The 16,618-nt window shown below is 41.0% G+C and overlaps 1 protein-coding gene and 1 long non-coding RNA gene across 2 annotated transcripts; both read left to right on the plus strand.

Annotated features, from left to right (window-relative positions):
* Positions 1-521: 521 nt before the first annotated feature.
* LOC147495730 (vesicle transport protein GOT1-like) lies at positions 522-5,913 on the plus strand. The gene is made up of 4 exons (XM_086568463.1): positions 522-590; positions 2,672-2,769; positions 2,850-2,931; positions 5,547-5,913. Exons 1-4 carry the CDS (start codon positions 522-524, stop codon positions 5,583-5,585), a joined length of 288 nt encoding a protein of 95 aa, XP_086424589.1. The 3' UTR covers positions 5,586-5,913.
* Positions 5,914-12,640: 6,727 nt separating this feature from the next.
* LOC147495731 (uncharacterized) lies at positions 12,641-16,428 on the plus strand. Its single transcript, XR_015197674.1, has 2 exons — positions 12,641-13,811; positions 16,200-16,428. It is a non-coding gene; the product is annotated as an uncharacterized LOC147495731 (long non-coding RNA).
* The last annotated feature ends 190 nt before the right edge of the window (positions 16,429-16,618 follow it).

Consider the following 16,618-nt stretch of genomic DNA (forward strand, 5'->3'; position numbering starts at 1 on the left):
TACACTGTCTAAAGTGGGCATATATGGTGTCGTACTTGGGAGATAAGATGTCTTGAGATGGTCAAGTTCAATTCAGGTAAATAGTAGTACGCTGTCTAAAGTGGACTAATATAGTTTCGTACTTGAGAGATAAGATGTCTTGATATGATCAAGTTCAATTCAGGTAAACAGTAGTACGGTGTCTAAAGTGTTCTAATATAGTGTTGTACCTTGGAGATAAGATGTCATAATATGATCTTGTTCAGGTCAGGTAAACTGTAGTAAGCTGTATAAAGTGGACTTATATAGTGTTGTAGTTGGGATATAAGATGTCTTAATAAGATCATGTTTAGTTCAGTTAAACTGTAGTATTCTCTCTAAATTGAACTTATATAGAAGTGTTTCGGGTTTTTGTTTCAGCCATGGTCACTAAAGCATATCAAAGTCCAAAGGAATTATACCATGATGGCGATTCTGAAAAGACTATAGAGAGGAAATATTGTAGAAAGAAAGCTCACTATTGGTGGAAAAGTCATGTTGAGATGGGCACATTTGACGAGTACTGGATTATTGGCAAGAGACCAGAAGCAGTTGTGAACTTGTGGCTATATGTAACAATAGTGGATACCTTCATTTCCGTAGTTACCATCCCCAAACCCCTCACTGTCCGGATCTAGAGACTTTGGCCCATTTGATGGAGATTTTCGTGGTGACAATTAACAAGTTGTACAACTTCGAGCTCAATATGGAGGCGGTGGTGAAACGAGAATTTCACAAGTTAGTTTCTGACATTGACTTGCTCAGGAATTGGCATTTCGATGTAAACTTCATGGCTAGGTATCGTATGAGATGGGATCATTTGTAAAACCAACCGTGTGTTTTTTCTGACAATGCAAAAAGGCCAAAGAAATGAGGTTTATTCTATACCCAAGCGTGGTTTATGCGCTTAAGTTCCTGGAGAATTTGAAAGTACAAAGGACTATGATGTTTCCAAAAAACCACCACGCCCAGAAGCACTGCCATTTCGACTACCATGCCAAGTATCAGTGGATAGCCAAGGAAAAAAGGTAATAAAAATGGGTTTGAAATATATAATAGTATTTGATATATAAGGAAAGGAAAAGTTATTGTTGCCTGTTTATGTTGTATGTTATGTGCAATAAATTTGAGTTCAAATCTTGTGTAGTTGAAAAGAAACTACGACAAGGCTATAATGGTCTCGAGGACATTGAATGGAAGGCGATCTACTCTCAAAGCGACCAAGACTAGGAATGGGTGGAAGTGGTCGTAGAAGTGCTATTTTGCCTACAAAGCCAAAGGACCCATGCATCACATATATACCGCCATGTGGAGCTCTTGAAGTCGACTTCTACGGCGAAAGCGAATATGGTGATTTGGAGTAATTTGTATGAGGAAAGTTTTGGAGTTTCAGACTTGTTTTATATGACCATTTTGTTGTGATGAAAGTGAATACTAGTATTGATAAGTTTTAGTAAATTATATGGTAGAAGTTGATAGTTTTAGTCTGTCGAAAGTGAGAACCCAAAACAGACCAAAATGCGACGCTTTCAAATTTAAAGTACACCAAAATAAACAAGGGTTCCGAATAAACAAACAAATCCACGACGCACCACATGAACAACTTCAATAAATGTCACCAGGCATGGAAGTTAACCCGCAGTCTAGAAGATCTTTGGCTATCGTATTTTTGATGAAGAACCCAGGGTGGCCAAATTGTAAGAGATAGCAAATAAGTACGTAGTCTCGACAGAGGAACATAATTACTCACAATAATTGGTATATGATATACGTGACACTTAAATATATTTTTAAAGATAAAAGGAAGACACTTCCAAAGCTAGGAAGAATTCGTACGTAGATTCTTGATTGAGTAATAAACATACTAGCATCCTGCGTAAAAATTGTGTAGAACTCAGTAGGTAACTATGATATCTTACAACAGTCACACAATGTCCTATTGAAGTAGCAGATTTTTAATCCAAAATTAGAGTATAAATTAGTGTTTGGGACATATTTAAACAACCATTTCCACCTCAGCAGCAACAACAGTTGGTGCATTTTCAACTTCAGATATACCCTTGACTGTTGGAGTTTTTTCTCCCACATCAAAGTCCAAAGACCGAGAAGCTCTCCTCCCACATACTAAAGTCGGTCATGCCAAAGTCCAACAAGTCCTTTGCTATTCTTTTTCTTGATATCGTTAAGCCTCTTTGATTGAAAAAGGCGGTGGCAAATTTACGGTAGGCGGTCGGCATCGGCAAAGGCAAGTGTGTATCCAATTTTGTGTATGTCGTCTGTTTGGCGCATTTGGCAAACTCCAATTTCCACTAGCGACCCAGTTTTGCCATGTCTATACACTCACTATCTGAGTTAAGAAGTGCGTAAGGGAACACCGTTAACAACTTTGTCAAACGAGGTGCGGGGTCCAGAGACCAGACGGCACCATCTTTCAGCTTCTCCAACGAGTTGTAGATTTGAACAGTCCACGAGAGAAAGTTAACGACGATGAGGATCCAATGCACTCCTTCAACATTCACCGTCATCATCAACCCACGACAGTTTCTCAAGTCTGGCCTCGAACTGTCACGTTGAACCAGTTCGATGATACGGGTATTTAAATTACTCGGTTCCCCTTTCATTTTTTTTTTCTCATTTTTAATTAATTAAACAGGGTACCATATCATTTGGAATTGGCTTCTTCCTGGTCCTCATTGGATGGCCGATTATGGGAATGATCTTGGAAGCATATGGTTTCATTGTGCTTTTCAGGTCTGAAGCTTCTATCTTCTAAGTTTATTCCAAGTGTACGTGAGGAATTTTGATAGCTGACTTTGTTTTTCATTTGGCAGTGGCTTTTGGCCCACACTGGTTGTATTTCTGCAAAGGATGCCTATTGTTGGCTGGATCTTCCAACAGCCCTTTGTGACGTCGGTGAGAACCATTGAGGCTCAACTTTTATTACTATCAAAGATTTAAAATAAAATGAAGTTGCATGTGTTGACACAGAACACCAAATACTGTCACGTGTTGATCAATGGGCCAGCATAACTGCACAATGATTTTGGTGTGAAGTCATGGGCATTTGCATTGTGCAAAATGTTTTTTCGGAGTTTTCTATCTCTTGCTATAAGCTTTACTACAAGTTCAGATATGTGATGGGTGGGAATTGTTATTAGAGTTTTGGAAATATACTGTGTAGAAAATAGCGTTTTAACGTAAATATGCCTTCATTATTGCTTAATTATGGAGTGGGGACTATTTAGCAAGGCACAAGTCGTCACGTCCCAAACCAATTATATAGTATAGTTGGTCAGTATCAGGATATCACAGACTTTTACCGGACATGTGACTTTTCAATGACATAATGAACAATGAGTATGGCTCAGTAGTTATATAATTTTGAGTGATTTTTTGCTCCCAGCGTTGGTTCCTCCAAGCGCTCCAAGGGATTTATCAGCCATACACGTTTCATTTTTTCCATCAAAAAAGATGTTACAGCTGTATAAAATCTTCAAAATTTTGGATTTTACTTGTTTGTCCCTCATAATTAAAAAAGGAAATAAAAAGGAAAAATATAAAGAAAAAAAGGAAAGTGGAATAAACCAACGTGTGTTCCTTCTTATACGGCAGTATCTTCAACTTCTTACCGCAAAACACGATGGGAAAACAAGTATTATTTTTTTGGTGAACCTAATAGTTTTTAATCGATGTTTGTCTTAACACTTGGGATACCTGAATCTACATGTTAGAATGAACTAATGAAGTGTGTCAACTGCTTTCTACTTCTGCAATGTTAACCAGCTTTACTTAATTTCCATCCTCATTGGGCGACATCTGAGTCTAAATTATTATTTGATGACTTAAAGAGATATTTAGATACTTGTCTGTATGCCCTATGTAGGATTGTATTTTTATATATATTTCAAGATGATACCTGCGCTTGTAGATGCTACTGTAAGTTGTACCGTAGTTGTGAAATAATTCCTACACTATCGTCACTCACAACACTCTGTTTGGTTAAGGCAGTTGGCACATTGGGGTGGGGAGGATTTTTTCTTCATCCTCCAAAAATCAAATACTGATTTTGAAATGAAGTGGTAGGTTTATCAGCTTCAGAGAGATTTATGATCCACTGCCTGCAGTGTTGATTCAGTTGAAAAAAAGAAGAGCGACTGAATGAGAGTTCCACAAGTTAATTCAGAAAAACAGACCGCTCATAACAAAATTCATAGTGGGTGAACTGTTTGGAAAGGTTATGTTAAATGTGTACTTGTCAATCTTAATAGAAGTGAAACTGTGATTGTGTGTTGTGTGTGCTACCTAAAACTTTATATTCTCATTGTATATACAGGTTACTAAGTATCAAACCTGATTTTACCAAGAAAAAGTATCAAACCTGAAAAGAATAAAAGAACTTTAATTTAACAGTCACTGAGACATTAGAACTGGTTTCGAGTAGCTTCATCGCGCTTTACAGGTCAAAAGGTGGTAAAGAACTTCCAAATAAGAGGCTACAAAAATAATGGAGTCCATTAAGATTGAGAGGTGTGCCTAGATAGTTGAGGCTATTGCCAATTCGGATGATGCCTTATTTCGGTGCATGTCTCATTGTACTGTCCTCTAGGAGAAAGGTAAAACCTAAAACAAAAGCAAGTGTACAAATGCACATCAAAGAACCACTCATCACCATTGAGTTTTGTGTATTTATGACCTCTAACACATCATTCCATTTTCCCTCTACATAGCAAACATTACCCTTACTTGGAAGTTGAAAGACTTCAAGGATGTCTTGCACATTTTTTCCCCATCATCTCATTGACTCATTGTGACAAAAAAAGGTTGTCATAGTGCTTTCTGGCTTTCTGCAACAATGAAGTAATGAACAAAACTTTTTGGAAAGTTATTTGGAGCTTCGTTCTTTTTGGAAAGTTATTTGGAACTTCGTTCTTTTGCATTTGTTGTGTTCGGGGAGTGTAAGAAAGTGTTGAATTCTAGAGGCATCTGAAAGTTATATGGAAATTGGATAACATCACAATGACACTTCTGCTCATAAAAAGGTGCAGCTTCTTGGTCACGAATTCTCATTTAGCAAAGTTGAAGATACTGCCGTATAAGAAGGAACACACGTTGGTTTATTCCACTTTCCTTTTTCTTTATATTTTTCCTTTTTATTTCCTTTTAATTATGAGGGACAAACTTTAAAATCCAAAATTTTGAAGATTTTATACAGCTGTAACATCTTTTTTGGATGGAAAAAATGAAACGTGTAATGATAAATCCCTTGGCTTGGAGGAACCAACGCTGGGAGCAAAAATCACTCTATAATTTTGCAAGTCTCTGGTTACTATCTATCACCATAGTTCAAAAAGTTTCTTTAATTAAGTACTCTGCTACTATGTTCTCATTTTATTTTTACCGTATTTTAACTGCAAAGGAAACTTAAAATACTGCAATAGTTTCATCTCGGTTGTGAACTTGGAATTTTTCAATATGTCATCTGGTATGATCTCATCTTCATTTTAAGGATTGTTTGTTTGTTTGTGCAGTTCTTAGATAGGTACAGAGGCAGAAGGGTTCCTGTGTGATGAATTCGATTGAAACAGAGAAAATTAACTGGATTACTCCTTGTATGATAAAAATTTCACGGAGGCCAAAATTTTGATTTGGTTCACATCGTGGTAATGAAAAGTGGTAGTTGATATGTTTGTTATCTGTAGCATTCACTAGTATTTGTCGTAATTCATCCTTTCTTTTATAGTATATTTGATTTTCTTCTGTGTCTTTTCCCCTGATCACCACCCTAGTTAGCCATACTATTCCCCAGTGTTTTCAACCTGAACTGTTCATGTATTAACACAACAATTAGGATGGAAACAGAAAATTTGATGTTGATCTTTACGTTTGTTGAGAGCTTGTGATTTATAGTCTTAAAACCTGACAGTTCTACTGTTCAATCTTTTAACTGAATTCTATAGATTGCCTAGCTTTAATATCGTAGCTTGTTATCTAGAGTCCAGACTACATAAGTACTGGTGACCGCTCTATCTTTATTACGGGAAAGATAGACGATGATCTGATAGAATCATCTGGTGCTTATCTGTTTGGTTTATCTTACAAGGTGTCAGTGTGTCACGCTTGTTAATCTTTGGTTGATGGTCCAGAACTCCAGATGGGAACTTGAATGTTGGATTCAAGTGGGCTTTTGCCAACATTTTCATATCTGTCTATGTCTGTCCAAACTCCGAAGTGTCTTCGGACCTTGTTCGTTCTTGTTCAGACCTGAGTGCCCACTTATGCAGTTTTGTCCTTTCTGAAAAATATGGTCATATAGCACTTTCAAATGAAAAGTCAAAAATCGTATAAGGTGTTGAATGTGCTGGCAACCCGCTAGTCAAGCCTACTGGGGCTGGGGCTCAAGGTTTTGGGATCAACTCAGAAATTGCTACCTTGATTTGCATGTTGCTTATTGGTGGCTACGTCCTGACTATTGTGCAAATCTATCTATAAGTCAGGGTTATTCTATTGGAATTAATTTGAAAAATGTGGATTTATATTGTTAGGTCTATGTTACAATCTCTTTACCGCGAATCTCATCAATCTCTAACTTTACTCACATTCACTCTATATTTTGGATCGGCTGCACCAATTTGGTTGCCTACGTACCCATTTCAGGATCAAGCCGCCGTAGTTCACCTCTCTCCTCCCTCCTCCAAGCCTCTCTTCTTAGCCCCCCTTCTCTCCTCCCTTCTCCTCATCTTTATATCCCTCTCTTAGGGTTACTCATGGGGCATAGTTTGGTCTTGGGCCCATTTTCTGGGCCCAATACATACTATGGTGCGGGCGCTTATCTCTTTTCAAAGACCTATGTGATACATCCCTAAATATGGCTACTACATTTGCCCCCTCTCGGTTCGGGACGATGATGACGGGCGGACCCGGAAGTCTTCAAACTTCCTTGTCTCTCTCTTTGAACTCTAGATATCCACAATATCGCGATCAGCGTAGTCTTCTCCCTCCTCGGGACATTTCAGATCCATGTACTCGCTCTTGGGACCGTATAATCGTGAAGTACTCAATCCATCGGTTCTTATTCATATACCCCCATTAACGTATCCCCAAAGGATCTCATCCCTTCGCTCTCTCTCCCTTCAACTCGATACAATGCCTAACGATGTGTCTCAACCCGACCCATAAGCTCTCCTTCATAGAACTCACTACTATGTCCACGGAGTGTCTCACCTCGACCCAACATCTCTCTTTCCAAAACCTCGCCACTATGTCCATGAAGTGTCACCATACAATCATAATCTCTCCTTCACATAACTTCACTTCTATATCCAAGTAGAAGTGTCTCTCACCCTTTCATTTCCCTTTCGTAAGACTTCAATTATTTCATCCCCTTCACTCTCTCTTCAACTCAATACAATGCCCGCGATGTGTCTCAACCCAACCATCACCTCTCACATAGAACTCCCTACCATATCGGTAGATGCCTCCCCGACCACCGCTTCTTTTTTCGGAACTCATCGCCTGCCTGCGTGGAGTGTATCACCCTAGCCACCATCTCCTTCCGAGAGAACTCACGCCTCGTCTCATGCGGAATGTATCACCTCGCCCACCATCTCCTTCGGATAACTTCACCACTATGTCGCGGAGTTCACCGACCCCTGCATTTCTCCTTCTCATAACTCACTTCAATGTCCGCGGAGGATCTCTGCCCAACCATAAGCTCTCCTTCATAGAAATCTCTATCATGTCCGCGGAGTGTCTCACCCTTTCATTTCCCTTTCGTAGGACTCAACATTGTATCCGCCCAGTGGTCTCATCCCCCTTGCACTTACTCATGTAATTCGATATACCGGCCGCAGCGGTCTCCTCCCCTATTTCTCTTTTGTAATTCAATTGTATTGTTCCTTCCGGAACTCCCAGACGCTGGAGGGCTCATCCCCCCCCCCACCGCCTCTACCTCGAAGTGGAGTCTCATTGAGGCCACTCGCTTGCCCCCAAGTCCGATTGGGATCTCATGTCGCGGAAGGCTCTCCCTTATCTCGCCCGGGTGGAGTCCGATGAGGGGCAACTTTGCTTGCCCCGGGGTTTGATTTCGGATCTCATGTCCAGAGGGCTCCCCCCCTCCTCCCCGTCTGCCAGAGGGTGGAGTCGATGAGGGAACCTTCGGCTTGCCCCCACGTTTGATTCGGATCTCATGTCCGGCGGCTCATCACCCCCGGCTGCCTCTGCTAAGGAGTGGAGCGATGAGGGCAACTTCGCCTTGCCCCCATGTTTGATTCGGATCTCATGTCCCAGATATCTCTTTTGTATCTTCGACCTGCGGCTCAACCAGCTCAGGGGCTACTCTTTGACACCGCCTGTCTCTTTGCCTTTTGTCCCGGTGAAGTGGCTCATCCCAAGTGGGCTTGCTCGAGCTCAGCTTTTGGGGCTCTCTTTATTGCCCCATGTATCCCTAGCATCTCTCGATCTCATGGAGGGCTCATCCCACTTCCGCGGGCTTGGCCGGGTTGTCGTCGGTTGGGGCTCTCTCTTTGCCCCATGTATCTCTAGCATCTCGATCCGCGGAGGGCTCATCCCACTCGCGGGCTCGACCGGGGTTGTCATGATTGGGGCTCTCTCATTCTATCATGTACCTCTAGCATCTCTCGATCCATGGAGGGCTCATCCCACTCGCTGGCTCGACCGTTAGGTCACCGGTTGGGCTCTCTATTGCCCCATGTATCTCTAACATCTCTCGATCCGGAGGGCTCATCCCACTCGCTGGGCTCGGACCAGGTTTGTCGCCGGTTGGGGCCTCTCTATTGCCCCCATGTATCTCTAACATCTCGATCCATGGGGCTCATCCCACTCCGCTGGCTCGGACCGGAGTTATACGCCGGTTGGGGCTCTCTCTATTGCCCCATGTATCTCTAGCATTTTGATCCATGCGGGGCTCATCCCACTCCATGGGCTCGACCGGTTGTCGCCGGGTTGGGGCTCTCTATTGCCCCATGTATCTCTAACATCTCTCGATCCGCGGAGGGCTCTATCCCACTCCATGGCTCGACCGGTTCCCGGTTGGGGCTCTCTCATTGCCCCATGTATCTCTAACGCCTCTCGATCCAGCGGAGGGCTCATCCCACCCCGCCTCATTCGGATAGCCCCACGACATATCCGCTGAAGCGGTCTTCTCGAACCCTCCGCTCTCTCTTCGAATGCACATCAGGGAACAACTCAACCCGCCCCATGTTTGATTCGGACATCGAGGGTCCACGGCGGCTCATCCCCTCCTCCCGGCTTGGGCGCCTCCTCTCTATCTCTTCCCACACAAGAGTAGACCCAACATCTTCACTACGTAGAGATACCGCCAGATTCCGAGGTTCCCCGTGATAGCTAGTAGGGGCTAGACCCGGTCTTGCTTAATGTTATATCCTCAGAATAAACCCGCCAATCTCAAAACTGTTCGCGGATCTTTCTCTTTCAGTCGCCGCGGTGTATGCCCCTCTATGTTTTGTCACTTTTGTGCAATCATCTTACCATCCATATTCGACGCTTCCACGCTAGTTGATCTCCTCGTCCCAATCTATTGGTCCCATTGTTCCCTTTGTCTCCAACTTCCTCGTTGCCGATGTTGTTACATCAATACTCTACAAAAACTAAAATCACCACTAACACAAATGAGATGACTATGTTGCCCTTTGTTAGACCCGTCACCATTCCTCGGGTACTCGGGCGTGAATTGTCGCACCCCTTTCAAGGTACCACCTAAGCAAGTGCATCAAGGTCAATAGATTAAGACATACCTTCAGATATCATTAAGGTCGGCCGAGGTTTGATCCTCTTTCCCAGCTTATAGCAGATTGTGTCTCGTAAATAGATCACCTCAACAATCTCATACTAACTTCTTGCTTATCGATAACAATCATACTTGACTACAAACCTTTGAAGTGTTGCTCTGAATAGACGAACTCCCAAGACGTGGAACCATCTACAATTCGTGGAATTCGACCGCATCCCTCAGAATCCAATGGCTTATTTAGACAAATTTGTCATTCCGCAAGTTCACTAGTTCATTATTTTACTTAATATAAGTAACAAGCTCACTTGTAACAGCCTTCATGATTTCGGCCCACACTAAAATCAGATTCGATTATCTAATTAAACTCAAATCCTATGCCTCAAGTTTTGTACATATCCTCGTATTGAAGACAAGTATCAACAGCATTGAAGAATTCCCGGACCATACCGTCTATTCTATCCCATCGGACCCGCCGCTTTTTTGTCTCCTTGTATTCATCCAACGCCCGACTTTCGCAACATCATTCCACCTATTTTGCGGCATAGATGTTGGGCTTGCATAATTACCACGCATTCTCGGGCTCCATAATGAAAAGCTTCTCGCAGCAATTTTGCCAATTTCAACATTGTGGTAAACCCCGGAACAACTCCAATCCTTTTCCTTGTATTCACTCGAATCCCATTGTTCATCGCGTTGTATTAGCTCTTAAATCAACCCATTTATTAACAGAGCTTGTTTCCTTAGCATCTTCAAGCTGAGAAAACCTCCGTCTAAGTGCATCAAACTTCATCCTGACTTCCTCAACTGATTCAACGTCACCATCTGCCGGTGCAAAAAATCTAATCTCGTCATTTCTCTTACCTTTCTTATGCGACTTCTAACTTTATTTTTATTATCCGGCCCACCTAAACTCTACTTACTATCCATCCCCTTGGGGTTGCATCGAAGAAAGACATTGGAGGACGAAAAACACATGAATGCATATTTTGGAAGAGTAATGTAGCTGTCTTGTACCCAACTGTTAGAACAAGTATAGCTCTCACAAACACACAAATGCAACTCCCTCAGGCCAAAGCTACATAAATCAATATGAGAGTCTTGGCATCCTTGGAAGTTTCCAAAGCCAACCGGTAACGGCTTCTAATCGAAGAAACCGCGCCTATAACTGCACTCAACAATACCAAGATCTTACTAATGAATGGTTCGACTAATGCTACCGCGAACACGTAGTCATCGCCTCTATTTTCGGCTACACCGCCACCTCAAAACACACGAGTATCTTGCAAAACTACCGCCTACTAGTCAATACTAAAAGTGTTTGACTTCTGCAGGTTGAACCATCAAAAATTTAAATCCTAACTATTGAAAATCCCCACCAAGGAGAATGGGAAAAATTGAGCATATTGATCACGGAGAAAACTTCGTATAACGGAAATGTTGTTCGAAAATGAATACACAACAACCGAGCCACCATGAACTAATGACGCACCATAATTGATTCTTCCTCGAACTTTTTTATGCCACACCTTCGGGGCATCAAAGAAGACGACTCTCGGAGACTTGCTATTCGAATCTTCATAAACTTCTTCATTATATAGCTCATCAAATGACCTCATATCCACCGGGTAACGGAGGATGCCTCCTCACCAATTTTCGCCAAAAACCAAACGGTTTTAATGGACCAAATAACGTGAAATTTTCTCACACTTCAATACAAAGATCCTGCTTCGTCCGAAAGTAGCAAATCCACCTTCGGCACTTAATATTGGCAAGCCAATGATCAAGATCCCACTCCAACTTCGGTTTAGAACAATGATAATAGTCGAAGATATTTAAGAGACTCTCGATTCGTTAAGCTTGACCGAAAATATTAGTTGATTCTGCCACTGCTGTTGTTTTCTCCCTGATATGAAAGTACATATCTTCGATCACATTATAAACAACCGGAAAATCTTTAAGCTTTTTCGGTGACCCTCGTGATCAATTTGATCGCAAAACCCAAATGGCTCCAAAATCTTAAACACAATAAATAAATCTTTTCTTGCTTCTTCGCTTCCAACAACCTCGGATAAAGAGTTTAACATAATAATCAAATAAAGCTTTCGAAACCAAACTCCGCACTATTGGTTCCGGTACACATGTACATGGGGAAGAGCTCTATGGTCGACCCAATAGAAGAAATGACGAAATCGAATCGTAACCGGATATTGGGTTGGATGAGTCCAAAGAGGAAGCGGATGGAGATGTAACGGGACCGCAGAATGGAAAGTTCAATTCTTCATTCTTGGTGAAAAGAAGCTAGAGAAGAAGGAAACAGCGAGTCGCACCAAAAGCGTGGATTCAATTAATACTTCTAACCATTGTTGTTGCAGGGTACCGGGGAAATATGGTGTTCTTCAAGAAATAAGAGAACGAAGTTCAACACTCTTATCCACTTATCTACTCGATCCCCACAGACGGCGCCATTTGTTACAACCTCTTTACCGCTTAATCTCATCAATCTCTAACTTTACTCACATTCACTCTATATTTTGGATCGGCTGCACCAATTTGGTTGCCTACGTACCCATTTCGGGATCAAGCCGCCGTAGTTCACCTCTCTCCTCCCTCCTCCAAGCCTCTCTTCTTAGCCCCCCTTCTCTCCTCCCTTCTCCTCATCTTTATATCACTCTCTTAGGGTTACTCATGGGGCATATTTGGTCTTGGGCCCATTTTCTGGGCCCAATACATACTATGGTCTGGGCCTTATCTCTTGGCCCAGCACTTATGTGATACATCCCTAAATATGGCTACTACAGTCTATATAAAATGAAAAAAGATGGGCTATTCCGTAGATTGCTCCTTGTGAAGCTTTGATTGTGAGAGCTCGACTGTGACCTCATTGCTAGAACGTGTTTTTTAAAATACATGTCAAATTCTAGAAAATACAAAACTCGAATTATTAGTGGGTACAACAAGATGTCTTTGAGCCAGCCTACCGAGGGCCTACCAATTGTGCACCAAAGATAACACAAATATGTCAATACCCGGGCATGAAAAGAAAATGTGCACAGCCAGAGTGATAATTGATCCATTGGGCAGAGACTGCAGTTATGGCAAGGCCTGTGATTATACTCGAAGACAGAGCACGTAATCAGTATAATTATTTTTTTTACGGAAATTCAAGGCTCAATAGCTCGTTGTATTTTGACCCACTAATTTTTTCAGAAAACACGTGATGACTAGAGCAGTATCAGTAATCAGAATGACATGTAGCTGATATATATAGATGATTTTGATTCCCTTGCTGATAATTCAGCTTTGTGGGTCTCATAACAGACTTTGCATAGATAACCATCTGAAAATAATGGACACTGACCTAATGGTATATCGAATCCAATTTGTGGACAAGAATGTAAGAATTGCTTCACTTATCACTTTGCCGTGAGCAACATTGGTGTTGCAGAAACCAGACTGGTGATGACCAGAGCTATATCACACAACTGAAAAAAATCATTGTTGTCATTTACCAGTGGACGCACTTCACCTTCCTCTTCCTCAAAGCCGTCTTGACATGTTGTCGCCGCCTCCATCGCTGCACTTATCATTATATTAGCAGTGTACTCATTGTTGTTCACCAAGGCTCTGACTGAATCACTCAGCGTGGGGATAACATCTGAGTATAACTCTAGACAGTCCTTTAGGCATAGACTGGCGTGCGGGCCAAACGTTTTTCTAGTTAACATTTTTTGTATGCTTGTAACTGTGTTGGTGGCGTTAATTGTTGCTAATTCCAGTGCAATGATGCCTAGTTCTTGAACACTCAAACTGCCTTTGTGAGGGACGACTTCTTCCAGAGAACTCTTACAGAAGTTGAAGCTCAAGCGTGGTGACATTGCTGCACACTTTTGGCATGTTTCTTCGATGATATCTCCTGCAAAGTCAAAGCAGACTCTGGGAGCGGCAAATGATACGTTGTGTCTATAGAGAAGTACACAAAGAATGAGGTGAAGAAACCAAGAGATATGACCCATTGTTTTCGGAGGTGTGGTGGTACTTTCTTTTCACTGTATTGAGAACTCCAGTATAACACCCCGTCTTTTATTTGTTTTTTTTATAATAATAATAATAATAATAATAATAGTAATAATGGAAATAGATAAAACAAATATATGTTATCCAACAGTTTCGGATAAAAGTCCCGTAAATAAATAGATAAGTGTTATCCTTGTTTTTCTGTGAGATTTTTATCCTTGTTTTTCTCACGTAGAGTTGGGAGGGGAAAAACACAGAGAGAGTTTTATAGAGAGAAAAGAAAAAAAAAAAAAAAGAGGGGGTTTTACTAATGTGCAGAAAAAGGAAGTTTTTCCAGAAATTTGGTTGATAGTCGGGAGCCGCTTAAAGGTGAGTAGATATTTTAAGGTTTTTAGATTTTTCGTTTATTGTAGATTTTATGATAATGAGGAAAAAAAGAAAATATAGGATTTTTTTTACCGTTAAGATCGTTTCTATTCAGTGTTGTATTCTATTTATCGATAACCGTGGTTTATATGCGCGTTTATGGTTTGAAGAAACTCGTCTCCGGAAACCTTTGTCCCACTCGCGTGATAGCAAGCGAAGTGCTCAAACTAATTCGTGCCTATCGTAAATAGAGTGGTAGGTCGATGAATAGATTATTGGTAGGTCGCGAAGTTGGTGGAAGCTTCGCAGTTCATGGCGGCTAAAGCCCCACATATAGAATCGTCTCTAAATCCAATAGAATCGTCTGTATGTAAACTGTTTGAACTGGGATATATTTTTTGGTTGATTCATGATGCTGGGTGGTTATTGTGAAGTGTTGGGAATGCAATTGATGTTTGGTTTGGGTGATTATGTAATGGAGGTCAAGCGAGGGGTGGTTTGAAGCTTTGTAACTCTGTTAATGGCAGCGCAAGAAATCGCCAGTAGATTATGTGAACTTTGGTTAATTTGGTTTTTATTGATGCTTGAATGATGATTGATGTTTGGGGAGTAAAGGTTTGATGGTTGGGTCGATGTATATGGTTTGAGGTGCGGTTGGGAGCTTTTGCAGAGCCTTAATGGCGTCAAATCGATTTTGTCACAGTATAAGAGAATTGAGAGTTGATGGTATAGGTAGGTTGGGTTTTTCGTGGGGATGAAAACCGATGGGTTTATTAGGGGTGCCGAGTGGTGGTTGCTGCGACGGTGGAGGATTGACTGGTGGAGAAGAGGAGCTGGTGAGAAAGATGACACTATTCCTTAGTTGGGCTTGGGCCGAGATCTATTTTGTTTTGGGCTTGAATGTTTTAATTTTTGAGATTATTGGATTTTTAATTAGACTTTGGGCCTTAGACTTTGGGCTTTTGGGTTAGAAGAGTTTGGGACTGGTTGACTGCTGTTGACTTGGCAGGTCGACTTTGACTTTGACTTTGACTAGAGTTGACTTTTGACCAGGGTTAACTTTGACCAGTTGACCTAATTTGACCTTTTAACTCGGATTATGATTTGGGCTATTAGGATAGGTCTAGGGCTTTTAGCATGCTTGGCTTTAGGCTAATACCTTTATCTATACGTGTGTACGTGTATTAACTACTATGTGATAATTCCATTTTTTTTATGATATGCAACATTATGACACTTAGACATCCATATAATTAATAACACGTAAACCAAAAAAATACATGAAACAAGATACTCCTACGTTCTCTGAAATGATTTATGCAATAAAGTTCAATAATGCGTAAACAAATTTACCGCACCCTTTTAGATCTCTCCACGTCTCAAGTTTTGGAAATGAGTTTTATGACTAATGATGTCATATGTTAGGTGGGCATTTATTGAATGTGTCATAAATGACCCATTAGCGTTATAAATGGGTATTCATTGAATGTGCCATGAATGACCCGGGTATTCATTAAATGTGCCATGAATGACCAGATTGTTTGGACTGCCTTAAAGAGGATCTAAGGTATTCGCCTTGCGGGTTAGTGGTATTAATTTGATTATGCAAGTGTGCTTGGACTTACATTTGAATATATATAGGATATCTACATGTGTTATATAAAACTACTAACTTTCTTTTGCAGGGGGGTAGAACTTAATAATATTTTGTGCAGGGACGCGGTCCTATCCTTATCCAGAAGTGGATATCAGTAAGTTTTAATTCAGTTACCTAGTTATTAAAACGAGTTATGATAATGAGTTAATAGAATGGAAGTCTTGCTTGGGAAGAAACTATGCCGGTTGAAATGACAGAACTACTTGTCTTCCAAGCTGAAAAGGATTAAGTTATGGGAAAATATAAAGTGATTGTTTGGACAATTAAAGTATGATAATGTTTATATGTGGTTAGTCTACTCATACCAGCAAATTCCATTTTGCTGACCCATGTTTGCTTTGTTTTGGCAACATGGGTGTGTTATTGGGAACATAGGTGGAACCGTGGAAGGCAGTGGAACCGCGGCGTGTGATTTGGATTCTTGCCTGGAGCAGTCCGGGAGGTTATTTTTATTAGGTCTGATCTTTTGGAAGTATGTAATAACGTAGTTTTATTTTCATATGACATGAAAATACGATGTTGAAGACCTGCTATTCTTAGAGTGGTTTGATGTTTTATTGGGACGGAAGATAGATTTTTTTAGAAAGTAGAATTTTGGAGATTATTTTTGTTGTTAAGATTCTTTTATGATGTGGGTTTTCGATTTTGGCATGTGTAGTATTCACCCCGTCATAGCTTGAGTTTTTAGACAATTGAATATAGTGATGTTTGAGATATTTATATTTCAAATATTCATTTTTTTAATTGTTTAGACATTCGGGCCATGACATCGAGTCCACGCAGTTCATATTTTT

The sequence above is a fragment of the Coptis chinensis genome, chromosome 6, assembly GCF_015680905.1.
Source record: "Coptis chinensis isolate HL-2020 chromosome 6, ASM1568090v1, whole genome shotgun sequence".
Classification (NCBI taxonomy): Eukaryota; Viridiplantae; Streptophyta; class Magnoliopsida; order Ranunculales; family Ranunculaceae; genus Coptis; species Coptis chinensis.